We start from the raw sequence: 27283 nt of genomic DNA, 5'->3' as shown, positions 1-27283 counted from the left end.
ACACTCCTTTAATCCTAGCACTTGGGAGGCAGAGGCAGGCTGATTTCTAAGTTTGAGGCCAGCCTGGTCTACAAAGTGAGTTCCAGGACAGCCAGGGCTACACAGAAAAACCCTGTCTCGAAAAACCAAAAATACAAACAAACAAAAAATACTTGAAGAGTTTTTAAATTTCTATTTGAGAATTACGTATTTCAGTATTTTCCAAAATACTGTTTCCTAAATCATTAAAAAAGAAAGCAAATTCAGTAAGAAATTTAAGTCATTAAATATGTTGCACTAGTATATACATACAGAAAACTAAGCAATAATATTTAGCTCTGGAATGCGTACTATCTCCTTTTGCCTCATTAAAGGTTGAACCAGCACTGTGTGGCTATGTACAAAGTTCCATATTCCATGTACATTAAGAACGTGACAGTTGAGCCGGGCTTGGTGGCACACGCCTTCAATCCCAGCACTCGGGAGGCAGAGGCAGGCTGATTTCTAAGTTCGAGGCCAGCCTGGTCTACAAAGTGAGTTCCAGGACAGCCAGGGCTACACAGAGAAACTCTGTTTTGAAAAACCAAAAAAAAAAAAAAAAAAAAAAAAGAAGAAGAAGAAGAAGAAAGAAAAAGAAAAAGAAAAAGAAAAAGAAAAGAAAAGAGAAGAAAAAAGAGTGTGACACTTGCCTCAGCTTAAAGCTGGGGTAATTTGTCCACTGGGGTGTCACACTTTAAGTCTGATGGGAAGAGATCTGGAGCCCGAGGGTAAATCAGTCTGTAGGATGGTCGGATTGTAACATCAGCAACACCAGCAATATCCACGACTTCTGTGTTCGCTTCTCAGCTGAAGCCTGGGAAGCCATGTAAATAGCTGCCGCCGCGGCCACAGAGATCGGGCTCCTGCCAGGAACCAAGTCCAGCTCCACAGCCTTGCGGGCTATGTGTGTAGCTGCCCTCTGCACTTGCTTGGGGAGGCAAAGATTGGAGCAGAACCTGGACATGAAGTCCCCAGCTGTGGTCAGATCTACGCTGGTTTCCAGAGCTTTCAAAATCTGTTTAAAACAGTGGCCAATTTCTTTCTTGGAGATTCAAGACATAGCACATTATTTCTTAAAGGTCCTGGGAACGCCTTCTTGTCTACAGGCGCTGTACAGACAAGCAGAAGCTATCGCGTCATTAGCTCTTCCCTTCAGGCTCTTCTGCTCATACACTTGCTTGAATAAATTATCCGTTCGATTAACTATATTGCGAGGAGGTTGATTCTGTCCGCCATGGTCGTGATTTCCTTGAATGCGTTCATCAACGCTCTATCAGAACTACTCATTGTTCTCTGGTTCGGATACTTAGAATTGCCCAACTCTCAAAGCTTACAGCTCCTGTACCCTTGCCAATCGTGGTGGACAAATCTTCATCACTCAGAAGAGGATTCTGAGAGTCTCCAACTCGAAATGGGTCTTTTGTTGCGTTGTCATTCGACGTTGTCATTCTGAAAGTTCTCCATTCAGATCCCACATCAATAACTCGGTCCCCTACAACTAGGCCCCATTCGGGACAGATCACATCGCCAGCTCTGTAGTCCTCGACTAAATTTGCATCTGGATGATTTGGACACGTGGCTGTTGGGAGAGCATCCAAACGGCTGGTCGACGCCCATCTTCGTGGCTCCTCCACCAACAGCTCGGCCCAAAGCAGGAAGCGGGACTGGCTCTTAGATGCCCAAGCTGGGGTTTATACTCACAAGTCACTCATGCACACTCCGCGGCTATGGGTCGGGAGGAAGGCCAAAAACTGTTCGGTCCTTGACCATGTCTGCTGTGTATTTCCTGGTTTTCTTTGCTGAGTGGCTCTCAGCTGCTGGTTGGTAGGCAAAACTTCAAAGCCTGGCGTGTTAGCACACACCTTTGATCTCAGGAGGCAAAGGTTGGAGGATCTCTGTGACTTTAGGGGAAGCCTGGGCTACACAGGGAGCTCCTGAACATCCAGGAGGAGAGAGAGGGAGAGAGGGAGAGAGGGAGAGAGGGAGAGAGGGAGAGAGGGAGAGAGGGAGAGAGGGAGGGAGAGAGAGAGGGAGGGAGAGAGAGAGGAACAGGAAGAAGGAGGAGGAGGGGGAGAGGGAGAGAGAGTTTGAAGAGCTTTAAAAAACCACATTTGTAAGTAGAAGTGAGATTGGGGAACAGAGGGACTAATGGGGGGGGGTAACAGAATGTGAGGGAATAGGCCCAGATTATATTACAGGTGTGCATGAAAATTGTTTTAAACGATTTTTAAAGGTTTGTTTTTGTTTTGGAAATTTGGGAGATTCTCTAGTTCTCTTAGATTTTCAAAATTCATTTACATATCAGGAACCTTCTATCATTTAACTTGTTACACCCCCCAAAAATTATCTCAGATTTTTGGGGTGTAAGGGACCCAACTCAGGGCCTTCTTGGAAGGCACTCTCCCCTGAGCTACACCCAAGTCATCCTAGCGCAATTCTTAGGGCGTGGAGAGCCTTGCTCTCTGCAGATTGGAAATCAGCTTTGTCCTGAGTGGTCTAAAAGCTTCGTCATCCTCGGCGGGCAGTGGTGGCGCACACCTTTAATCCCAGAACTTGGGAGGCAGAGGCAGAGAGGCAGAGAGGCAGAGAGGCAGAGAGGCAGAGAGGCAGAGAGGCAGAGAGGCAGAGAGGGAGAGAGGCAGAGAGAGAGGCAGAGAGAGAGGCAGAGAGAGAGGCAGAGAGAGAGGCAGAGAGGGAGAGAGGCAGAGAGAGAGGCAGAGAGGGAGAGAGGCAGAGAGAGAGGCAGAGAGGGAGAGAGGCAGAGAGAGAGGCAGAGAGAGGCACAGAGGCAGAGGCAGGGCGACTTCTGAGTTCGAGGCCAGCCTGGTCTTCTACAGTGTCAGTTCCAGGACAGCCAGGGACACACAGAGAAACCCTGTCTCAAAAACAACAAAAACAACAACAAAAACAAAAAAACAAAAAACAAAAAAACAAAAAACCAAAAAAAAAAAAAGAAAGAAAAGAAAAGAAAAAAGAAAGAAAGAAAAAAAAAAGAAAAAGCTTCACCATGCTCCAGCTTTTTTGGGCATCTCCCACACAGAATAGAGTCTCAGTCTCTCCTCAACTTGTAGAAATGTGACTGTGCTAGTTACCTTTGTGTCACTGTGACCACAGCGTGTGACTGAAATAAATTAATGGTGAGAATATTTATTTGGACTCAGAACTTTGAGAGGGCTTTAGTCTGCTGTGGAGGGGGCAGTACGGTATATCAGTTCAGTTCACAATGTGGACCATGAGGGATAGGTTAGTCACATCAGGGAGGATCAGGACGCAGAAAAAATGGGCAGGAAGTGAGCAGGGAGATCTCAGGAGCCCTCCCCACTCACCTACGTCCCCCCCCCCAGAGTTTCTAGAACCTTCCCTAAAGCACCATCAGCTGGAGACCAAGAATCAACACATGCACCTGTGGGTCTGTTTCAGACTCGAACCCCAGCAATGGCTCACTGGGAATATTCTCTTCTCGTTATCCTGAGTTCTCTCTGAGCCCTTTAAGGTTTTCATTGCTATTTGTTGTGATGGAGGGTTCTTGGCTTCTCTGTGCCTCGTGGGCATGGCTAAATGAAGACAGTCTAGGCTATTTGCCCTGGGGACTGTGCCTGCCAGAGGCTGAAAGCTTCTGTAGTCAGGGTATCTGGCCCCAGATCTGGTTTCCCAGCCATTAAATCTTGTGTCCTCAGACGGCCACATAACTTCACTTATGGGATGTGGATAATAGCATGCTCCACCTTCTTAGTCATTACTGTGATGGCCTAATGGGATAACTCGGGGAAAGCAGCCCTTAGAGAGGGCCTTGAGAAGGAGCCGTCATCTACGAGTACACCGTGCCGGCCATCTTTGCTTTCCATCTCTGTGTTATCTATAATTGGTACTTCAAAAAGAAAAATGTAGTATTTTAAAATTTAAAGTGGCATATATTTTAAAAGGGATGTACGTAATAACAAACAGGTGCCATTTTAAAATCTTCTTTTACCAGGGCACGGTGGCTCAGACTTGTTTTCTTGAGCAATAGAGGCAGGAGATAACTTCCACGAGGCTGAGGGCAGCCTAGTCAACAAAGCAATTTCTAGATCAGCCAGAGAGACATCGACCCCGTGTATGAATAAATAAATAGTAAATAAATACACAAATACGTAAATGTTGTATTTTTATCTTAAGCCCTAATCTTATCAGTTTTTCTAATAAAATACAAAAAGTTGCTAATTTTATATCTCTAGCTGATGGTGTCAGAATGCCTATCTGACCACAGAGAAAACAGTCAGTCTAGAGGCCAGGGATGCAGCTCGGTTGGTAAAGTGTTTGCCTGGATTTGATGCCTAGCGTGACAAAGCTCACCTCTGACCCCAACACTGGGAAGACCGAGTCTGGAAGATCAGAAGTTCAAAGTCATCTTTGGCTGTATGGGGTGGGGGAGGTTGGGAGTGGAAAATAGGAAAGGAAAGGAGCTGCTGGGCTGTGAACTCAAAAGTAGGAAACATAGTAACATAGTATCGAGACTTCTTGCAGACATAAACGCCTAGAAACTTTCTGGAAACTTAGTATGGGTCTTTAACAGGGCCAGCTAGGTCCTGCTAAGAAATGAGCCTGGCTTCTCCCAAAGTTCATAGAGCATTTGCCCAGGTCTCCCCCTCTTCTATGTGAGATGGGAACGCTACTTGCCCTGAGAGCTTAGGCTGCCCCTCAGCAGTTCCTCGCCTGGCACCCTGTGTGGGTCCCACGGGTATCTGGACTTCCCATGCTCTTCCAGGCCCTGGCTGGCAGACCCGCAAATGACACTCCCGGCTTGTGCAGCAAAGATCCCTCCAACTCTGCCTGGATTCTGGGGGAGTCAGCAGACCAAAAGTCAGCACAGATGGTGGGGTGGACTTTATCTGTTCCGATCCTGTCAGGGATCCCAGCCACTTGTGGTTTTTATCTCCCATAGAAAGGCTTTAATTCCGATGTTTTGTCCAGTCTGAAGCACGGGTGGTCCCATCATGGCCAAGGCAAAAGATTTACACCTATCACAGCACAGCATGTGCACATCGCTCTTCCACCCCCACCCCCACCTCCCTGTGTGTCTCTGTCTCTCTGTTTCTGTCTCTCCCTTCTTTCCTCCCTTTCCCCCTACCTCCTCCCCCCTTCCCTCCCTCTATTCTATGGAAAGAACACTGGGTCTTGCTCTCACTCGTAGGTACATCACAGGTAAGCACTGTACACTGTGAGCTACAGCACCAGCCTTGATAAACGGACATGGAAGACGGATGCTTTTGCTTTTTGCCCGTTTGCCCTCACTCTCAATGGCAAGTTCCTCCATCCTGTCGATGAGACATTCCTTTGCTGGCATTAGAACTGACTTCGATGTGATTCCAATGTAGACTGGAGATCAGCAGCTCTCTGGGACTCCTCCGGGGCTCCAGCACTAGATTGGGGACACTGAGACATCCAGTCTCATGGATTGCACAGCTGCCAGATTGCTGGCCTTTTTGTCAGGGGGCAGCCGTTGTTAGACCACTCCGACAATGGCCTGTAAGCCACTCTGATGTAGCCATTCTATTAATCGTGTTTGGGATTTTCTATGTCTGCCCCGGGTCCTGAATAATGGCTTATTTTTATTCACAATGCTTACAGCCTTGGCTTAGGCTTGCTGCCGACTAGCTCTTAACGGATACTAACCTGTTTATGTTACTCTAAGTTTTACCGCATGGCTAGTTACCTCTCCTGTTTCACACATCCAACTTCCACCACATCTGACATCTGACATCTATTTTCCAAGAGTTCCTATCTCTCCCAGAACTCCCACCTTCTACTTACTGTCTTTGCCATAGGACCTCAGTTTTTTATCTTATCCAATCACAGGGTGCCCTAAGCAGGCAAGGAAGGTCAGAGACACATCTTCACACAGTACATAGAAACATTATCCCTACAGTCCCTTTAGAGAACCCTGACTAATCCACTTCCTCTTATGTTCTGTTACCTATGGAGGATCTGCACAGACATCTGCTGCCTGAACCAGGCCTGGGCTCACCTTTGACCTCTCCCCTCTCACCAGTGGCTGTCAGTTCAGTGTTAACATCCATCATGTTGAAACCCATGTTCTCAGCCCCGCTTAGTAGAGAGCCCTGTCCTCCGACAGCCTGAGGTATCTTAGGTGGTGGTCATGGAATGTACGCATGCACAGGTAGGTTCTCATGTTGCAACCTTGGTCAGGCTCCATCATCACTCATGGACTGGCCAATAGTTTACATGGATTTGATGACACCTGTCCTGCCATCCAGTGATAGAAGCTCTGCCCAATGGGCCTCGGTGTGACACTCAGAACACATTAATTAAAACAGTCATGCGGTAAATTATAAACAGGGAAGATCTTGGGGACATGGGGTGAAAGAGAAGCCCCGCCCTTGGGCCACTATCGAAGCCTCTCAGCAGCTGAGAGACAAGAATGGCAGCACAGTTAACACTTGCTGTGAAGGTTGTTGTCTTAGTCACTGTTCTATTACTGTGTAGAGACACCATGACCAAGGCAACTCATGGGAAAGAAAGCACTTAGTTGACGGCTTGGTTAAAGCTTCAGACGGTTAGTCCATGATCATCATGGCGGCAGCAGCAGCAGGCAGGCAGGCATGGGGCTGAGAGCTCACACCCTGATTGGCAGGAAGCAAGCAGAGAGGAGTGGGCGCCTGGGGCTGATATGAGCTTTTGAAACCTAAAAGCTCACCCAAAGTGATACACCTCCTCCAACAAGGCCATACCTCCCAGTCCTTCCCAAACAGTTCCACTAACTGGGAGCCATGCATTCAAATACATGGGCCTGTGAGGGCCATTCTCATCCAAACCACGAAAGTTGCTGACATACATATAAAATTCCTTTCCTATGTGGCTATTTTTTTTTTTAATTTTTCAAGACAGGGTTTCTCTGTGTTCCCCTGGCTGTCTTGGAACTCACTCTGTAGACCAGGCTGGCCTCGAACTCAGAAATTTGCCTGTCTCTGCCTCCCAAGTGCTGGGATTAAAGGTGTGAGCCACCACCGCCCTGCCCTATGCGACTATTTTTTGGTAAAGTACCAGTGAGCCAGGATTAAGGTCTGAATGTATAACACTTTGCGTAGAGCCTCGTCCTAGACATTTTCTGGAAGTCTCAGACCAGAGTGTTAGCCTTACTTACCGTGAGGATTCCCCCACCTGCCAGCGTCTCCGTCTAGACCACATCAGCTGGAGTCCTGTCAGGTACTGCTCAGGAACCCCATGCCATATCATTTAGGTTCCTTATGAACCATTGGGAATAACAACATCAAGACCCACCAAAATTCTCTGTCCAACTCCTATAGAGACGATGGAGACTGGCTCTTCTTTGGGAAAGTCTTCTTTCTTCTGGAGTGCCTTCCCTTCTCTTAACCCTTGTTCTGAACATCTGCGTTACAATCTCTTTCAGTAAATCCTCAACTCTGCATGGTATGACTTGTTTGAAATTCTTTACAGTATTGAAGGCAAGGGTCTGGTCTTATTGGAGCTGAGGTTCTGAAAAGAATTAAGGGAATGTCTCAGGCTACTGCAGGTGACAGTGTGGAGCTGTGTCTCTGTCCCTGCCATCTCTGACGGTCGTATTCCCTAAAGTTGCTGTGAACACTGAATTCATGAATATAGGACCGTTGCACTAGGGAATAATCCCTTGGCCAGACTCCCTCCTATTAGACTCCAGTAACAGCATTGTTTTGAATATGTGTATAAACATATTTTTTTTGTTTTTAAGATTCATTTACTATTGTATGTGAGTTCACTGTAGCTGTCTTTAGACACACCATAAGAGGGTGTCAGATCTCATTACAGATGATTGTGAGCCACCGTGTGGTTGCTGGGAATTTAACTCAGGACCTTCGGAAGAGCAGTCAGTGCTCTTCACCTCTGAGCCATCTCTCCAGCCCCTAAACATATCTTATTTAATACTTACTGCTAGCTTAATTTTTTTTAGGATCATGTTTTTTAAAAGATTCATTTGTTATTTTATTAATTGAATAATTAATTTGCCTTACATCCCGACCATACTTTCCCCTCCCTCCTTTCCTCTCAGCTTATTCATTTTTATTTTATGAGTTTGAGTGTTTTGGTTTGCGTGTCTGTTTGTGCACCATGGGGATACAGTGCCCAAGGAGGCCACACGAGGGCAGCAGATCTTGTAGCAACTGGGGTTACAGATAGCTGTCAGCTGCCACCTGGAAGCTAGAAGTTGATCTCAGGTCTTCTGGAAGAACAGTTAAGGTCTCTTAACCCCTGAGCCATCTCTCCAGTCCAAAACTTGTGCTCTGAGGCAGTCTTAAGTAGCCCCAGCTGACTGAACTCTCTGTGTAGCTGGGGAAGATCTCGGACTCCCGGCCCTCCTGCTCCCGCCTCCTGAATGCTGGAATCATGAAGCACTGAATGCTCAACCATGAAGCACTGTGCAGGTTGTGCTGCGATGGGAATTGAACCCAGGGCTTTGTGCAAACGAGGCAAGTGCTTGGTCAACTCAGCCCAAGAAGGAACATCTCCAGCGTGCACCTTCTCTGTAAGGATCCTCTCGGCGTTCTGGCTCTCAGGAGCGTCAGACGATGACTCCTTCACTTGGGGAACACAATAACAGCAAAAGGACCAACCAAAAAAGCCCGAAAGTCAGAAAATGTGGGACTGAAAACACTGGAAAGGAGCTCGGCTGGGAACAGGAGCAACAGAAAACTCAAAATGGCCAGCACTCTATCCATGTCCACAGATGAAAGCCACTGCATGTGGCTACTGTTAGGTCTTAAATACCAGCAAGCAGGTGAATTCACAAACGCAGAACCTGTAAGTATGGAATCTGTGGGTGACGTGGTTGTCTCTACCCCGGAGCTCCCCTGGCTGACATTCAACACCTTTCCTTTGTCTCTAGGGGACCAGGACACATTTGCCCTTATTTCTATCCAAGGACCAATTATGTACGTTTAACTTGTGTGTTTATAAATAGCGAGCTTTATTTCACTCACAGTTCATCATCAAAGAGGTCGGGACAGGAACTCAAGCAGGGCAGGACCCTAGAGGCAGGAGCTGATGTCACAGAGGTCACAGAGGAGTGCTGCTGACTGGATTGTTCTTCATGGCTTGCTCAGCCTGAAGCTGGGTTCTTATAAAGAACCCAGGACCACCAGCCCAGGGATGGCACCACCCACAATGGGCTGGGCCTTCCCCCATTGATTACTAGTTAAGAAAATGCCTCACAGGTTTGCCTGCAGCCTGGTCTTATTGGTGCATTCTCTCCCCCTCCCCCTCCCCCTTCCCCTTCTCTCCCTCCCCCTCCCTCTCTCCCTCCCCCTCCTCTCCCTCCTCTCTCTCCCTTTCCCTCTCCCCTCCCTTTCCCCTCCCTCCCCCTCCCCCTCCTCTCTCTCCTTCTTCCCTCCCCTCCCCCTCCCTCCCCCTCCCCCCTCCTCTCTCTCCTTCTCCCCTCCCCTCCCCCTCCCCCTCTCTCTGTGTCAATTTATATTACTTTATTTGATGCACTGGTGCAGGGGTGGGCATTAGATCCCCTGGAACTGGAGTTATAGACAGCTGTGAGCTGCTGTGTGGGTGCTGGGAATTGACCCAGGGATCCTTTGAAAGAGCAGCCCAGTGCTCTTAACTGCTGAGCTATCTCTCCAGCTCTGAGGCATTTTTTCAGTTGAAGTTTCCTCCTCTTTGATGACTCCAGCCGAGTATCAAGTTGACATAAAACTAGCCAGGTCACTGGTTAACTGGATTTTAGGGAGAAGGAAAAAGATGGAGACCTGTTTGCTGAGTCACGCAGGTCTTTGTTGTGGATGGGGATTGACAGCAGAGTCCAGTCTGGCTAATCTGTGGAACTGCACAGGGAACCTCTGCTTTGCCACATGAGGCTCTGATTACTGTGTCTGAATAAATTCTGCCCAGTCTTCCAGTTCTATTCACAGCCCAATTTGCTCCATGTGCGAATTCTCGGCAGATGAATGCTGGAAGCGTCAGTGTGCCTCCAGTGTGGATGGGAACTTCCCTCCTCGCTCTGCTTTCTGTCTGGGGAGTTTCCCCCCATAACCTGATTGAAACTGTGGGTGAAGCCTGCTGGGGAACACCAAACTTTCAGTTTCTGCAAAACTGTTATCTGAACAGGGGTTGCCACTCGTCTAAAGCACTTTTAAATACAGTGAGTGAGGCAGTAAGGGGACTTTTCAAAGGCTGGCCTTGTGTCAACTGAATAACTTTGATTTTGTATGGGACTCTCAACTCAATGCATTCAGGATTTTATTTTATTTTTTTATTTAAAGTTTATCCAATACAACATCATCTCCAACTTCACTGAGGTGGCTGACCACGTCTACAACCAAAGCTGCCTCTAAACTGGAATTCAGTTGCCCCAGCCTCAGCCTTCTTGTGTCCAGAGGGCTAGGGACCTGCAAGAGTCACAAGAGGGGAGGCAGACAGAGACACCTACAGGAGTGCTGTGCCCCCTGGAGCATCCAGGATTTTAAAAGTAGAAGCTAAATAGGCGCAGGAGTCCAAGGGTAATTCTCACTTCTCTAAATGCAGTTTGCTCCCCTCCTCCCATTCACAGCTTTGGCTCCTAAGTGGATCCTTCATGACTTACCAGCCCTCCCTAATAGAGACTGAACCCATTAAAAAAACAAAGCAGTTGAGTATACATGGGTGGGTCCATACGTGATACATATGTAGCAGAGAACTGTCTTATCTGGCATCAGTGGGAGGGAGGCCCTTGGTCCTGTGGAGGCTCAGTGCTGCAGCACAGCGGCATGCTAGAGCAGTGAGGAGGGGGTGGGTGAGGGAGCACCCCCTTAGAGGTAAAGGGGAGGGGGTGGGATGGGGCGTTTGGAGAGGGGAGAGGGAGAAGGAGGACATCATTTGGAATGTAAATAAATTAAAAATAAACAATTAAAAATGGGAAAAAGCAGATGAGATGAAAATATATTTTGAGAATAGCCAAACATTTTTTGAATATGCCACTAACATCAAAAGGTGTGAGGTATCTTATGCCCCTTATTTGCTGACCAGTGTGTTATGGACAGCGCATCCCTGCTGGGACCAGTCACATCTCAGGGCTCAGCTGTGTCTCCTGGTTAGTCACCATCACTTCGGATGGTACAGTTTTTTAGAACTTTTCTTTAGCCCTTGTTGTCACAGTCGAGTGAGAGTCAATACTGTAAGAGTAAGAGTTGACAGATTGCTGCCACAGTGGAGCAGAGGTCCTGGCACATGGTTCCGTCCTTGACCTGGTCCTGTTGATCATTTCGACCGATGAATTTGGAAGTGCCATGGCCCCAAATACCTGCTCTCTCAATGTGGTTCATCAAGTACAGGTGGGAATCATTTTACAGACCCTAAGGAACACTGTGACAAGGGAATGAGATGCAGACGCACACCACCATGGACGCACACAGCCAGTGTTGCCGTCCCTTACTGTCACCGTAGATGAGTAAGTCATTGATTCAGAGAGCAAGAATTCAAGAGAGGACAGGTGTGAAAACAGGTTACAAATCAAAGCAGTGGAGGTACACACCTCAATCCCAGCTCTCAGGAGGCAGAGGCAGTCAAGAGCTGAGTTTGAGGCCAGCCTGATCTACAGAGCGAGTTCCAGGACAGCCAGGGCTGCACTGTGACACCTTGTTTCAAAAAAGTCAAATAAGATAAAATAGGCAAAGTGCAGGGTGTGATAGTGTCTTGCCAGCGCTATCAAGGGGGCTGTTCAAGGCTATCCTGAGCTATAGTGAGTTCTAGGTGGGCTTGGTTACAATGTCTCAAATAAAACAGAATGAAACAAAGGGTTTAAATTGCTTTGCCCACTCAAAGGGTTTCAAATCGCTTTGCCTGGTTAGCACTTAACAAGGCAAAGGAAAATGTTGAAAATCAAAATGGGAGAGTGCCAATGCCATGTGAGTTCACGGCCTTCATCGGGTTGCTGTCCTTTTGTATAGTGTCCCTGGAAAGGGGCTGGACTCCACCTGGATTAAAGCTCACTCTTGTTCAGAAGTGGGAAGCATGGAACCAAGCATAACAGGTTTAAGCTTTGAAAGCAGCCAGTTCCCAGCGAGGTACAGGAAGAAGCCAGCTCAGAACCTGTCAAATACAGCTGGAGTCTCTCTTACACCCCGCCTCCCCAGCAAATAACTGTGAGCTGTCGGTGTTTGGAGAGTGAGGGGGCGAAGAGACAGCAAACAGTGTCTTGTCAGACTGCTCGAGGGCTTAAGGTTCTGTGACCTGGAGCGTGTGGGGGAGGGACAAGTGCTCTTGCTGCTCGGAGAGGAGAATGGATACTCTGATGGTCTCCGGAGCAGATGGCTCTGGTGCTTGGGCAACATAGACTGACTGGTGAGAGTGACCGAGCTCTGAGGGTGGGACCTCATGAATGGAATTAGTGTCCTCATGAAAGAGGCTCCAGGGAGCGCCCCTCCACCCTCTGGGGACACACAGAAGGCCCTCTGTGTGACACTGTGTGAGGCATGGGCTCTTCAAATGCCTTGATCTTGGAATTCCCAGCCTCAGAACCAGGAGTGTAAATTTGGATGTTAATAAATAACCAAGCCTGACTTATTTGGTTAGAGTAGCTCTAGCAGACCGAGGAGGCCTGTATCAGATGAAAGCAAAAACCGCCTAGTCCAGGGTTCTCTGAAGTTGTCTGAATACCTTTTCCCTGTGATAAGCATGAACATTAAAAACAGGCCCTAGGAGGAGACCTGGAAGAAGGCCCAGTCAGTAAAGTGCTTGCCACATGAGCTTGGGAACCTGAGTTTGAATTCTCCAGCACCCAGAAACCAGCAGTGGGGAGACAGAGACAGAAGGACCCCTGGAGCTTGCTGGCCAGTCAGTCCAGCTGATTGCTAAGCTCCAGGTGTACTGAGAGCTCTTGTCTCAGATGACCTTATTTTGACCCCTGGGATCCACACAGTGGCTTGCCTAAAAGCTGTCCTCTGACCCCTGCATGTGCACATACACAAAAATAAAATAACAAAATAAAATACAGCAGAAGACAACTGTCACTGGTATGCACACACACACACACACACACACACACACACAGCTTGATGGCATAGCTCAGTGGTGGAGGGCTGAGCTTTCCAGCAGATAAAAGCAGTATTTAGTCCCTGACATGGCTATGTATATAATAAATAAACAAAGCAGGCAAGCAACACTGACACTCCCCATGGGTGTCAAAATATTTGGTCAACTGTTGCATAATTGTGTCTGTTGATTCATGTAATCCTTATCAGAACTGAATAAATTCTGTGGAGATTTCTATCCATCTCAGGGTGTTATTTGCTGAATATATATATGTATACACACACACACCAAGGGCCCCAGACTGTTTTTAGCTGGTCCCATACTCTTTCCTTCAGCTTCTGTCTCCCTGACAAGGAGAGACTTTAAGGTGACTTCAGTGCCGATGTATTCAAATGCTTCCTGTTGCTCCGTCAGCTTACTTGACCTTTCTGCTAGGTCTTCTAGAGAGGCTGTGGTAAGGTGGCAGGTGATAAAGAGAATTCAGGCCAGGTTGTGAAAGGCAGGTCTGTTTCCTCCCCTCCCCTCCCTTCTTCCCTTCCTCCCACACAGACAATCTCAGACTCCCCAATTGCTTAACAGGTAGATGATGAAGGATGGCCTAGGGTTTGGGAAGGTGGCTGGATAATTACTGAAGGTGAGACACTGGATTACTGGGAAAATACTGGGCAGGTAGGTAGGTGGTCTCCTGGGTGCCCCTCGGATCTCACTGTCTGGCTGGATTCAACACTAACTTCTCAGATTGATTTTCGGGGTGGGTTCCACGCACAGCAGAAGAAAGCCCCCAAAGCAAGAGGGCACATTTATAGAAGGTATCTGAACTACCTGAAACATGTTCCTGCTGGATTAATTCAGAGTCATTCAGTCCCTTTATAGTTAGACTGAGTAGCCATTGGCATCGAAGTTCTTGATATTGACTCTAGGTTTCTCTGCTATTGGCCAGACTTCTGTTTCCTCATCTTGAATCTGAGCCGGTTACCTTTTGCTAAGGTTTGAGTCTTCCTGGAAGGGCGAATTCTCTCCCTGATCCATCTCTCTTCTCTTCAGGGTGTACTTTTACTCAGTTTTGCTGAAGTTGGTGAAGTCCCGAGATTCAACGTCTTTCTCTAACTCCCTGAGATTTCACTTAAAAAAATTCCACCTACTTATTTTAGTGTGTGCACACGCGCGTGTGTGCACATGTCATGAATGGAGCGTTTGAGTCACTACTTGCAGGAGACGGTTTTCTCTTTCCACCAGGTGGGGCAGAGTCCTTATTCCCTGTTTTAGATAGGGCTGAAAGACAAGTTGGTTCGTTTCTTTAAAAGAGTGAGCAAAGTGTGGCTGGCGCTCTCCTTGGCTGCTGAAGTTCGGGGAAAACCTTGACGCTCACAGAGGAGGCAAGCTAGGCCTCGTGAATGAGTACTGTGTGCGGTTCTGGCTGCTGCCAGCACCTGCGATCATCACGCCCACGCTAGGGCGCAGGCAGCACGGGGTGGGGTCGGTGCGGGGACTGGACCCCTTGGTAGATAAAAGTGGTTTCAGTGGCTGGTCAGAGTGAAGCCAGAGAGACCAAAATCATCCAGCCAGAAGCGTGGACAGGGAAGGGAGTAAGAGCCCATCTGGAGTGGAGGACGGAAGACCGCTGGGGCCAGGGGTGCAGAATGGCTGGTAGGATGGGCCTGAGGCTGGAGGTGAGGCTGAGAGAATAGCGGAGGTGACCAGCTGGAGGTGGGGTGCACAGGACTGGAGGTGGGACACAGTGAGGTGGAGACCCGCTGGTGGTGTGGCGAAAAAGGGAGGGGACTTGCACGTAGGGTTCACAGAGCTAAGACTTAAGGTGTCCCCGAGGGCTAGTCCGGAGCGCAGATGAGTGGAGGTCGAGATGGAGGCCAGGGGGCCCTGCAGGGCGTCGCCTCACTGCAGCAGCACAGAGCCGAGGAGAGGGGCGGGTCCCGAGAGGGGCGGAGACCAAAGGGCCGGGCAGCGGGCGGAACTCGGGCGGGCGGGAAGTGGGTGGGGACCCGTCGGGTTCCAGGGACCTAGGCTAAGCTGCGCGCGCGTGTGTCGGCGCCCCAACGAGATGAGCGGAACCGGGTCCGCCGGCATGGCCCGGGGGCTGCGCGTGGACGGGCTGCCACCGCTACCCAAAAGCCTGAGCGGGCTGCTGCACTCGGCGGCGGGAGGCGCGGCGGGTGGCTGGCGGCACCTGGAGCGGCTGTACGCTCAGAAGTCGCGCATCCAGGACGAGCTGAACCGAGGGGGCGCGGGCGGCGGCGGGGCGCGGGCGGCCGGGATGCGGACCAAGCCCCCCAACCTGGACGCCGCGCTGGCGCTGTTGCGCAAGGAGATGGTAAGGACTAGGCGCCGTGAGTCCCGTCGTGGGACACTCTCTTTTGGTCCCTGAAAGCCCGGACTCCCCTCTAGGGCTTCCCACGGCTTCACATCACCTCCGGCAGGGCAGCTTCAGATGCTGGGGTTCTCCCGGGCCAGGTCAGGGCGCGGCGAGGTTCGCCTGCCGGGTCTCAGGAGAACAGGCTTCCTGTGCGCCTGCGGGTCAGTGTGAACAACAGATGGGTGGCCGGGCCCCTCCCCGGCCGCCCTCCAGGAATCCGATTACCGGCGCGGAAGCGGTACTCGGCCGGGTGAAGTCCTTATGTCTGGTCACAAACAATGGGTTTAGTTTTTTTCTCCCTCCTGCGAAGTGGAGTAGGTGTTCCTGCACCAGGACGCACGATTCAGGGTGATGCCAGGGCAGAGATTTGGGCCGCAGGGAGCTCTTTCCCAGGTTGCTTCCTGTGGCTAGCCAGGTAGGGAAAGACCCACGCAACCCACCCATCCAAGTTCTTTCCCCTAGACTAAGATCTTCTACCCTGAGCCTAATACATCTAGCGAATTGCATTTGCTTAGATAAATCCATACTTAGTGTGTTTACAGCCTAATCATGAATGGCTGAGTGAAATAAAGAGACTGGCCCCCCAAGTGTTTGAGGTATTTTTTTTTTCTTGCATAAGACGCAAGGCGCATGGTGACTCTTGGTTGTGAAGCTCTGCTTTATAAACATGCTAGGGAGGCTTGGGAGCCCAGCTACATTCCCGAAGGTATTTCCCAGGTCCCTCCTGCTATGACTAAGGTACAGAACCTTATAATTATGCCTTGGGCGGTAGCTCCGGAGCTCAGCTATAGGAAATGAGCTGCTGTCACTCTGCCTGATAACAATGTTAAAGGTAGGGTTTGGCTACAGGCCCTGACAGGCCTTCTCAGAAAACCATCACGAGGCTCTTCCGTCTGTCTGGTAGCTAGCTGTTCAAGAGACTTACTGTCCTGGGGGAATGGTGAGGTTTCCGAGACAGTTCACATCTCGCTTAAAAATAGTCGTTCATTCCAGAGCCTTCTGCAGAATGTCTGTGTCGATCTATTTAATTTGAGGGCCAGAGGTCAAATCTGTGGTGGGGATATAATTCATGTCGGGACAGAATGTGACAAGTGCCAGAGAAAGGGACAAAGCACAGAAAGAGGGCGTGTCCCCCAATACAGTGGGGACTTCTCTATGGAGTCAGGGAGGTGGGAAGGCCGGAAGTGACCGGGAGAGAACTCTGAGATTGCTGAGCTGAGTGGTGCCCTGAGCCTCTCAGCCTCAGGCTTGACTGACAGGAACCAGAGGTTAGGAGGTGGCCCTGTAGCTGTGGGAAGCCTGCGGATCACCGGATCACCGGTCTCAGGAGCAGGAACTCTGGGATGTTCTATGAGTATAGGAGGCCTGGAAAATGCCCTAGGTGCACCTGGGAAACTCACAAGGATTGCTAATGGGTCCCCAAAGCTGATAAAGAAAGAAGTGAATCAAAGATGACCCAAGTTTTTTGTTTGATTGGTTACTGATGGAAAGTATTTAGTAACAAAACAAAAATCACAGTCCTAAGACTGGTCCTGTCACCCAGTGGCAGAGGCCTGCCTAGCATGCATGTGGCCTGTGTAAATTATATTTCTCATTGCTTTGACAAAAGCCATGCAAGGGAAGTCTTATTGACTCACAGTGCCAGCCACAGTCCGTCTTGGTGAGGAAATGTCGGCAGGCACATGAGGCAGCTGGTGACAGTCCATCTGCAGTCAGGATGCAGAGAGAGGGTTGCAGGGTGTCAGCTTGATTTTCTCCTTTTTCTTCAGTCTGGAACCCGAGGCCATGGCAAGATACATGGGTAGGACGGGTCTTCTACATCAGCTAATCCAATCTAGAAACTGCCTCAGAAATGCCCAGACATTTATGTCCTTGGTGGTTCAAGACCCTGTTGACAGTCACTATTAATCAATCATTCAAGGCCCTGTGTTCAGGTTCAATTCTGTGCATGCCACACCCCACATCACAGGCTGGCACAGAGAGAGAGAGATGGTCACTGCTAACAGTTTGAAGTATGCAAATAGTCTGGTTGTATGCATGTCTTGATATGGTAGTGTGTACCTGTGGTCAAGTTTGAAGGGACCCTGAGTTGAGTTGGACAACAAGACGCCATCTCAAAAAAAACCAAACAAAACCCAAGTAGTTTCTATACATTGTCTAAATTCTTGTGTTTTAGTTGTATCTCTGTTGGTGGGATAAAGTATCCTCAAAAAGCAACTTAGGGAAAAAAGAATTTATTTACCTTACACTTCCAGGTTACAGTATCATTGTAGGGAAGCCCAGGCCATAAGAACTTGAAGCAACTAATCAGATCCATAGTTCCAAGCAGAGAGAATGCAAGCATGTTTGTTTGCTAGTGTTCAGCCCTGCCCCTCCTCTACAGTTCAGGGATCCTCTGCCTAGGGGATGGTACCCGCCCACAGTGGGCTGGGTCGTTATGTGTTAATTCCCACATCAATTGACATTCAAGACAATTCTCCATAGATATTTCATCAGGCCAACCTAATCTAGACAATGTTTCAGACTCTCTTCTCAGGGGACCTAGGTTGTGTCAAGTTGATAATTAGAACTAGTCACCACATGTTGTACCTTCTTCATGGGAGAGGTACTTCATCTTAATTTTATTTATTTATTTTTTGAGACAGGGCCTCACTGTGTAGCCCTTGGCTGGCCTGGAACTCACAGAAATCTACCTACCTCTGCCTTCTGAGTAATGGGATTAAAGACATTGCCACTACTCTCAGCTTGGCTTATTTTTTTAATCATTTAAATTTATTTATTTTTTACTACTTTTTAAAAAGATTTATTTATTGTTATAGCTAAGTACACTGTAGCTGTCTTCAGACACACCAGAAAAGGGTGTCAGATCTCATTACAGATGATTGTGAGCCACCATGTGGTTGCTGGAATTTGAACTCAGGACCTTCGGAAGAGTAGTCAGTGCTCTTAACTGCTGAGCTATCTCTCCAGCCCCCCCTTTATTTTTTCTTTTTTTTACTATTTTAATTAAATGCATGAGTGTATGCATGTATGAAGTATGCACACATGTGTGCAAATGCTCTTGAGGCCAGAAGGACTGGGAGGAGAGGTGTTTGAGGTGGTTGTGAACTATCTGACCTGGGTGTTGTGAACCAAATTTGAGTTGTTAAGCTTGAGCCATCTCTCCAGATTCTAAATATAATTTTTAAAAATCAGCTCCCCATAGTTTAACTCTCTTGAGATCATAACCTTTTGGGGGTCTTCTGGACTCTGAAACCCTGTCTGATCATCGCACCCTATGACCTGTACACACACACACACACACACACACACACACACACACACGTCATCACAGTGTATACTGCAGCTCTATTTTGGAGGGTACGTGCTACATACATGTTCCTGTCACTATGTATCTTGGATCTTCAGTGACTGCAGAGCATGGATTATGTGGCAGAGCTGTGCCATTTTACACCTTGAAACGGGTCGAAAGGAAGTTTCCTGCAGCATCATGGGTGTTGGGGGAGTCACTGTTGGGGGGCTCATGGCACTCCACCAGGAGAGGAGGGTGTTAGGCATTGCAGACTTGGTGGCTAGAAGAGAGCTGGTTAGAGCTGAGGGTGCAGATGTCACTTCAAAGGAGTGACAGTAATGATGAGTTAGGGGAGCTGCCGCACCCAGCAGAACAGACAGACCCCATGTTGAAGGAGGTTCAGTCCCATGGTTGGCTAACACCACACTCAGCTCAGAGTTGTGGCTCCTCCATGTTACTTCCCGTTCTAGTAACTCCATGCCTGTGAAATTTTTCTTGTTTTCTTTTTCTTTTCTTTTCTTTTCTTTTCTTTTCTTTTCTTTTCTTTTCTTTTCTTTTCTTTTCTTTTTCTTTTCTTTTTTGAGACAAAGTTTATCACTGTGGGTGAGCCTGACTGAGAACTTGCGGCCTCTGCCTCCCAAGTGCTGGGATTATAGGCACGCATCATGATGATACCCAGAGTGAAAGGTCTTATATAAAAGCTTTGGATATAGGGCAATGGCTCACTATGCAAGCATGAGGAACTGAGTCTGGGTTACCAGAACTCACAGAAAAGTCAGGCATGGCAGTGTGAACCTGTAATTCCATCTCCGGGGGGTAGAGACAAATAGAGACAAAAATACCTCTGAAGCTCACTGGCCAGCCTTCTACAACAGTCAGCTCCAGGTTCAATGGGAGACTGTCTCAGAGAATAAGCTGGAGAAGCAACTGAGGAGATAGACACTGATGTTGACTTCTGACCTCTGGCAAGCACACAGGCATGTGACTCTCTCTCTCTCTCTCTCTCTCTCTCTCTCTCTCTCTCTCTCCCTCCCTCTCTCTCTCTCTCTCTCTCTCTCTCTCTTTCTCTCTCCCTCTCTCTGTCTCTCTCTCTCTCTCTCTCTCTCTCTCTCTCTCTCTCACACACACACACACACACACCTACACATGCCTGTACACACATACACACTCAGTTATGTTCTCATCAGAATGGAGGAGAGATTCTCCGTATGTTCACTGGATGAGCATCCGTACACTGCTGCAGAGGGCCAAGGGCAAATAGGAAGTCGGGAGATTCTGGTGGATATGGATGTCTTTACAGCAATGTGAGACTTCGTCCCTGACCGCTAGACTCTGACCCATTTACCTGCCGGCGGAGCACCTCAGGCTCATGTTTACCGACTGAACTCCCAAGGGCCTCACCAGTTTGCACGGGCTTCTTCCCAGTTTGGTTAAAGCGCTCCTGTTGCGTGTAGACGTCAGAGGGCCCCAGCTTTGGCACACTGCGTATGTTTTCATTTGCTGAGGGAGGCCACCTAGGAGCAGCAGCCTAGGCACAAACTGCTGCCTCTCAGGGGGCTGGTGCTTCCCACACCCACCCTTGTTCTGGTGTCTTGCACTCTGCATTAACTGTGGCTCTCTAAGGCTGGGGAGGGGTTGCAAGGGCGAGCAGCTCATTGCAGGTTACTCCCAAGGAGCAGCAGGTGGGAGCTTTGAGGTTTCACTCTGCTCTCAGAGTGTGGAGAAAGCTCCCTGTGGATTCCACACTTCCACGATCCTGTGGCAGAAACCACAGATGCAGACAGAGCAGGAAGCCAGTCAGTCGAATACGTGCCCGAGGCCAGTGAGAGCCGAGCCTTCATACATCATTGTCTCCTGCCCACTTGTTTCCATACAGGTCACTCATTGCTTCATCTCTTCCTGTGCTGGTCCCTGTCCTGCAGACATGTAGCTCCGAGACAGTTTTCCTCATTACTCAAGAGCCCGAGGCCAGGTCCACCTTCCAGGACAACAGAAACTCCCTAAGGCTTGTTCATTTTACAGGTCAAAGGACACTGCAGGAGTCACTTCTCTACTTCTGCAATGTGGTCGCAGGGACTAACTCAGGTCATCAGGCTTGGCAAGCAGCTTTACCCACTGAGCCATTGGGCCAGCCCCACCCTGGCCCTGATTTGCTTTCTTTACTTCTTCGGTTGGTCCCGGGAGCGGTGGGCTGCCTGGTCTTGCAGGCCTGTATATTCTGAGTCTTGAACAAGGGATGGGAAGTGGTGTCCTTGGTCAATACAGCAGAGCTCTGCCCTGTGACCAGAGCTCCACAGTACAAGGTCATCTATAGGAACCAGGTCTGTTCTGATCAGAAGCAGATAGACAGAAGGAGACTAAAGAACTACTGAAGAGAAGGTGTGGAAAGAGGATCTTTAGTTCCTAGGCAGGTAGGTGGATTGATCTAGGTGTACATGGGAGCATGGTTTCTTAAGTCTATTGGTATGCTGGGCAGTGGTGGTGCACGCCTTTCATCCCAGCAGTGGGGAGGCAGAGGCAGGTGGATTTCTGAGTTCGAGGCCAACCTGGTCTACAAGAGTGAGTTCCAGGACAGCCAGAGATAAACAGATAAACCCTGTCTCAACACCCCGCCCCCTCAAAAGAAAAGGTTTATAGGTAGAAAACACACATGCAAATGTTCCTTAGGACCTTCAGTTATACTTACAACTAGATATGGCTGGGTGTGGTAGCACACACCTTTCATCCCAGCAGGGAGGAGGCAGAGGCAGTTGGATCTCTCTGAATTTGAGGCCAGCCTGGTCTACAGAGTGAGCTCCAGGATAACCAGGGCTACACAGAGAAAGCCTGTCTCAAAAAACCAAAACAACAACAACAACAACAACAACAACAACAACAAAAAGAAAAAAAGAAAAACCAGCAGTGAGATATCCACGCTGTGACACTGGTAAGGCTTGCTGTCACAACCTGTCATCCCATCGCCCTGAAAGTCGAGGCACAAGTTTCGCTGTGAGTCTGAAGCTAGCCTGAGACACACAGTGAGGCCCGGCCTCCAACAAACACATGAAAATACTGCTAGTGATAAAAGTAAATAAACACTTTCGAAGAGAAACGGCCGAGCTCTACACCCTTTGCAACTGCAGATATAAAACTGGGCTGTACCTAAAAGATGAGCAAAGATGTCACAGGAGGAAAGCCGTGGGGCCTCTCCTGCTTGGCGGGCAGAGAGGCCTGTCCCTTGGTTTTGGAGGACAGTTTCACAATACACATGAAATCGAATCTGCACTTGCCCTTTGGCTCTGAAACTTCATTTCCTTAAAAACCTCCACAGTGGTGTTTTACAGACTGTGGGGGATCCATGGTGGTCTTCTGTCAGACCTCCACCTGCTCACTTGCTCTTACAGCTCTGCAGAGCTGGGGCCATCCCAGGCCTCCACAGTGGCTGAGCTCTCTCTCACGGCTCCATAGGAGGCTCTCCTTCCAGGCCCCTCTCACTTCTGCTTCACTCTTTCGTCAGGTTTGGGGCCTGGGGTTGGGGTGTGATTGAAGCTGGAGCTGTGGGCAGTTGTGACCAGCAACTCACAACTATGGGTGCTGAGAACCAAACTGGTTTTCTGCGAGAGCAGCACGTGCTACTAACTGCTGGTCTGTCTCTCCAGCCTCCACCTAGCTTGTTGTGTTTGTTATGGTTTTTATTTTTGTTTTATTGAGACTGGGTCTCATTATGTAGCTCTGGATGTCTTGAAATTCACTATAGAGATCCACCTGCCCCAGCTAAAGCTGTGCACCACCATGTCTGGCTATGAGTGGCTTTTTTATGTGTGTGATTTGGGGATGCACTGAGGTCACCCTGTTTGCACGGCATGCATCTCCCTAGCTACTAAGAGGTTCCTTTTAAAGGGTCACCTCTACAGAGGATGGAGGCGAGCGCCTGTCCCCACAGTACTACAGGAGTTCAGAGTCATCCTCTGCTACTTAGTGAGTTTTGGCGAGCCTGGGCTACGTGAGAGCCTGTCTAAAGAAAGAAGAGTGTCTAGTTCTCTAAGCCCCATCACCTAGTGATGAGAGCTTCCCCCAACCTCAGTGAGTCTCTGGAACTTTAGTGACCCTTGACCCTCGTCTGAGACTATTCCTGCAATGGAGCCTATTGTTAGACCTGGGGAAAGGAAGCAGACCCTGGAGGGAAGAGCAGTGCAGGGCCGCACTACAGGGCCATGAGAAGGAAGAGCACAAGGAAGAGAGGAGAGAATGCAGAGAGGAAGCAGGCAGCCTGAGCAGAGACAGGAAGGACAAGCAGGGATTGAGCGAGCCCTTAGCCCTTAACATTGTCTCGTTAAGTCACAATAGAGGGTGGGAAACCACAGGGCTGAGAAGACTGACTTGTTGAAATAAGGCTCAAGTTTTCACAATGCTCCCTGAAAGAAGCTATCAGTTCTGAAGCCTGCTGTAGCTGGGAGGAGCAGAGGTATCCCTTGGGAACATGTGGGTGAGTCAAGAGATGGCAGGTGATGGGTGACTTAGGGATGGGGACAGTTCATTAACACTTTTTTCCTAGAAGGGCAAGCTGTCCTTGCCCTTAGGTGAGTTCACTATGTCCCGTAGTTCAGTCCTAGGGCATACACCCCTCCTCATCTCTATCCAGACCCCTTAGCACACAGTCTTCTGGGAGAGCCTGGGCTGGCCTACTGTGCTGCCCTCAAGCAGATGGGTTCTGATGACTTGGCAGGAGCCATGTAGGTGTGCTGTGAGCACACAGCATTGTCCAGCCATGGCTTCAGGGTTACCTGAGGGTTCCTAGCTGTGGCTAGGGTTCCCACTCTTGACATGACCCCACACTGGGACAAGGACAGACCTGTGTATTCACTCAGTCATCTGAAGCAGCCATGCTGAAGGCTGTCAGTGCTGCTCACACTCACCTCCTGTAGTTCAGGGAAATTCTGCTTAGTGGGAGGGAGTTAGTCTGGTGCCTGGAACATTTGCTCCCAGGAGCTGAGGCTGGTGTGATCATGCACGACTGTACTTAGGTGAAATCTGCCCATGTACTGGGCACATGTTCGGCCATGTAACAGGTATGTTGGGACCATGCTGTGTCTCTTAAGAGGGTCAGTTGTTTCTAGGCCAGTGTCAAATGCAATGACAAGACAGTTCTGAGTCATCCTTGTCCTGGGAATGTCCCTGGGTAACCAGGAAGACTTCACTCTGAAAAACCTGGCACCATGAGTCCCGGGTGACACGGGGTCATGACCTTGTCATCCAACAGTTTAAGAATCATGGAGCTTTTTTTTTGTCTCACCATGCGCTGACCCCATGAGGTGAATGTTAGCATCTGCTCACAACTACTTGGTCTTTCTGTGGTCTGTTCTTGACATGAGAAACAGAGTATTAAGGTCTTTCACCCAATGGTGGAACAGTAACAGGGCAGGAGACACGTGTCATATAAGCATCTTCTTGAACATTTTAAGCAGACACAGGTTAGAGTCTTGGGAGGTATTGTTTTAGTGAAGTTGAATCTGAGAGCAGGCAGGTGCGTAGGAATTACATAGAACCTCAGGCTGTAGGGGTTGTGTTCACATCTGCAATAGAATCTGGGAACACAGGTGCCATGTAGGGGGGAGGATTTGACCAGGACATCCTAATGAGAAAAGCCTACATGCTGTTTTGTCTTCTGATGCTATCACTATGTAGCTCAGGCTGGCCTCAAATTCACAATCCCCCTGCCTCAGCTTCCCAGGTACTGGGAGATGTCAGCCATGTTCTACCATGTCTGCATTGACTGTCTACCTTTCTTAGGCCATAGGGTGTGTGCTGCCTTCAGGTCTCTAAAACAAGGTTAGGAAAGTGACATTAGGTCTGTCTGTATGTGGGGTAGTCACCGAGAGGTTGGGACTGTGTAATAAGTTTGCCTCTGATTGGAATCCCATAAATAGCATTGGTGGGCTGCCCTCCCAGAGCCTCAGGTTAGCACCCCAGGTCTGGGCTTACTGGGGTCTTTCTCTTTCCCTGGGCCATTTTGGTCCTGCCTTTCATCTTGTCTGACCATACTGTGGAGCTGCTGAGCAGGAAGCAGGCGGCGCTTTCTCAAGTGCTCCGTGTAACTCTTGACCTGTTAAAAGTTCGGGTGTGTGGGTTCCCCTGTGAGTCTGTGCATTGTCCCTTCCTTTGGGATTGATGGGACCCATGCTTTTCTAGTCCTGGCTGCTTTTTGTCATAGGGCAGGCAGGAGGGAGGGAAGGAGGGAGGGAGGGAGGGAGGGAGGGAGGGAAAGATGGACTGCAGATGCACAGCATCCCCCGCGCACGCTCCTTGTCCCTGGCACTTGCTTTTGTGACCTTTCCAGAAGGTGCTGTGAGCCTCCATCATTGGTCTCTTCCTAGTTCATTGTCTTGGGGAGGGACCACACTAGGCCCTGTCAGAAGAGAGAGCACTGAACTCTGCCATGCCTGGAGAACCCTGCAGCAGATGGTGTTGCTACAGCGGGGTAGCTGTGAGACCTTGTCTCTGGCCAGGGGTAATCTGCCACCTAGGAATGACAGAATGTGGGGTCTTGGCAGGGTTGCAAGGGGTCTTCTCTGAGTCTGGGCGTGGGGAGCATCAATGTCTTTGGGACTTGGGATTCACAATGAATGGAGCTGAGGCGCCCAGAACATGCACTGCTGTGCGTCACTGGGTGTGTCTGTGAAGCATCAGAACAAATTCAGGCTGGGCTCGCTGGGCTGCAGGTGTGGACTCACCCACTCACGTCTGAGGTATTGAATGACATGGTGGAAGTATGTGTCTGCCTGGAACTCCAGAGCATCCCACAGATACCACCTTCAGCCCTTCTGAGGGAAGGAATGTGTGAGCCCAGGTGGAACTCAGGCTGGGTGTTCAACAGAGTGAAAGTCCAGGACTGACTTGGTTTCTACTTCCTCTCCTTTCTCTCAAGGTCGGCCTCCGACAGCTGGACATGTCCTTGCTCTGCCAACTGTACAGCCTCTACGAGTCCATTCAGGAGTACAAGGGAGCGTGCCAGGCAGCCTCCAGTCTGGACTGCACCTATGCGCTGGAGAATGGCTTCTTCGACGATGAGGAGGACTTCCAGGAGCAGGGCTCTCTGCAGGACGGGCAGCACCATGGCTCTCCCAGGGACCAGTCGCCCCTTACCCACCTCTCCAGCAGTGACTGGATTCTGGAGTCCATCTAGTGCCTCTGGAGGGGTCTGTCAACACAGACTGGCAGCCTCTGTTTCTCTTCTTGCAAGAAAGTCCTTCAGCCTCTTCATGGTGGACAGTCTGCGGGCACATGGGGACATGCACCACTTGTTTAACTTGTGGGTGTGGAGTTCACTGACATAGGGGACGGCCTGCTTAGTTGGCTGCACGGTCTTACAGGTGACCCAGAGGCAGGTTAGAATATCCTAGATGCCATTAGTAGCACCTGCTGGAAGCTCTGACTGAAGGGTTCCGTGTGGAAAGCCTTCACGGGCATCGGGTGAGGCTGCGCTCAGCAGGCTTCTTTGTAGGTGACAGCTGTGTTGTGCCCTCTTTGGCGTGTGGGATATGAAGAGCAGCATGCCCGGAACCCGCAGGGCAGTCTGCATCTCTTCTTGCCACCGCTTAGCCGTTAGCCCCTTTGCTCATTTATTTGAAAGCTGCATCAATGATTTTCCAGGAACTCCTGAGAGCTTTCTAGAAGGAGGAAATATTCTGCCACACTGGTCAACTGCTTTTCTGCAACTACTAAAACTGACATCGGGTATAGGTAGAGAGAAAAAAAACCAAACATGAATATACATTCAATTCTAGGGTTGGTGGGTGGCGGGGTGAGGAAACAAATCCTGGGACAACCTAGTATTTGTATCACCCGCCATGAGATGGTGGCTTGTGGTTACAGACTCTGATTGTAAACTTCAGTGCTGGAAAACATTGTTTCCAAGCAGTACTTACCCGAAGCCTTAATATTATTTATTAAAACACTTTATGAAAGTTTCACCCTCTGTGGTTAAACATGTGTAGAATGCTCTTGGCACGTACTGTTTTGATGGGAGGTGTGGGGATGTGGCCCAGTGGGTCCAGCACGTACTGTTTTGATGGGAGGTCTGGGGATGTGGCCCAGTGGGTCCAGCACGTACTGTTTTGATGGGAGGTCTGGGGATGTGGCTCAGTGGGTCCAGCACGTACTGTTTTGATGGGAGGTCTGGGGATGTGGCCCAGTGGGTCCAGCACGTACTGTTTTGATGGGAGGTCTGGGGATGTGGCCCAGTGGGTCCAGCACGTACTGTTTTGATGGGAGGTCTGGGGATGTGGCTCAGTGGGTCCAGCACGTACTGTCTTGATGGGAGGTCTGGGGATGTGGCTCAGTGGGTCCAGCAGGTCCCTAGCGTGTCAGAGGCCTGAGGTTTGACCTTAGCAGCATATCCACTGGGTGTGGCGCTGTACGCCTGTAATCCCAGTGCTGAGGTGGACGCTGGAGGATCGTAAGTTCGAGGTCATCCTTGGCAACACAGCGTTCAGGGCCATCCTGGGCTATCCTTTCTAAAACAATACAAGGATTTTATTGAGTTCACAGTTACTCAGAACCTGAATGTGGGCCCAATCCAACACACACTGAAAGGTCAGGGTTTGGCTTCTTTTTTGACA

General features: G+C 49.4%; 2 protein-coding genes and 1 pseudogene across 2 annotated transcripts in view; 1 reads left to right on the top strand and 2 right to left on the bottom strand.

The window, feature by feature from the left end:
* Gm9172 (predicted gene 9172) lies at positions 652-1661 on the bottom strand (annotated as a pseudogene).
* On the top strand, positions 15026-26635 carry Fam89a (family with sequence similarity 89, member A). The gene is made up of 2 exons (NM_001081120.2): positions 15026-15352; positions 25591-26635. Exons 1-2 carry the CDS (start codon positions 15083-15085, stop codon positions 25846-25848), a joined length of 528 nt encoding a protein of 175 aa, NP_001074589.1. The 5' UTR covers positions 15026-15082; the 3' UTR covers positions 25849-26635.
* Arv1 (ARV1 homolog, fatty acid homeostasis modulator) overlaps positions 24098-27283 on the bottom strand; it is a 20769-nt gene continuing 17583 nt past the window's right edge. The window contains exon 6 of the mRNA XM_011248496.3: positions 24098-27178. The gene's annotated coding sequence lies outside the window, so the exon portion shown is untranslated. The remainder of the gene's footprint in view (positions 27179-27283) is intronic.

Source organism: Mus musculus, chromosome 8, assembly GCF_000001635.26.
Source record: "Mus musculus strain C57BL/6J chromosome 8, GRCm38.p6 C57BL/6J".
NCBI classification, from domain to species: domain Eukaryota; kingdom Metazoa; phylum Chordata; class Mammalia; order Rodentia; family Muridae; genus Mus; species Mus musculus.
The sequence above is the reverse complement of the archived record's forward strand: the minus strand, read 5'-3'. Positions and strand labels throughout refer to the sequence as shown.

Excerpts from the sequence above, each read along its gene's own strand:
- Fam89a (NM_001081120.2), top strand. The coding sequence starts at position 15,083 with ATGAGCGGAACCGGGTCCGCCGGCATGGCCCGGGGGCTGCGCGTGGAC. Across the intron at positions 15,353-25,590 it reads CGCTGTTGCGCAAGGAGATG|GTCGGCCTCCGACAGCTGGA; the intron begins GTAAGGACTAGG and ends CTTTCTCTCAAG.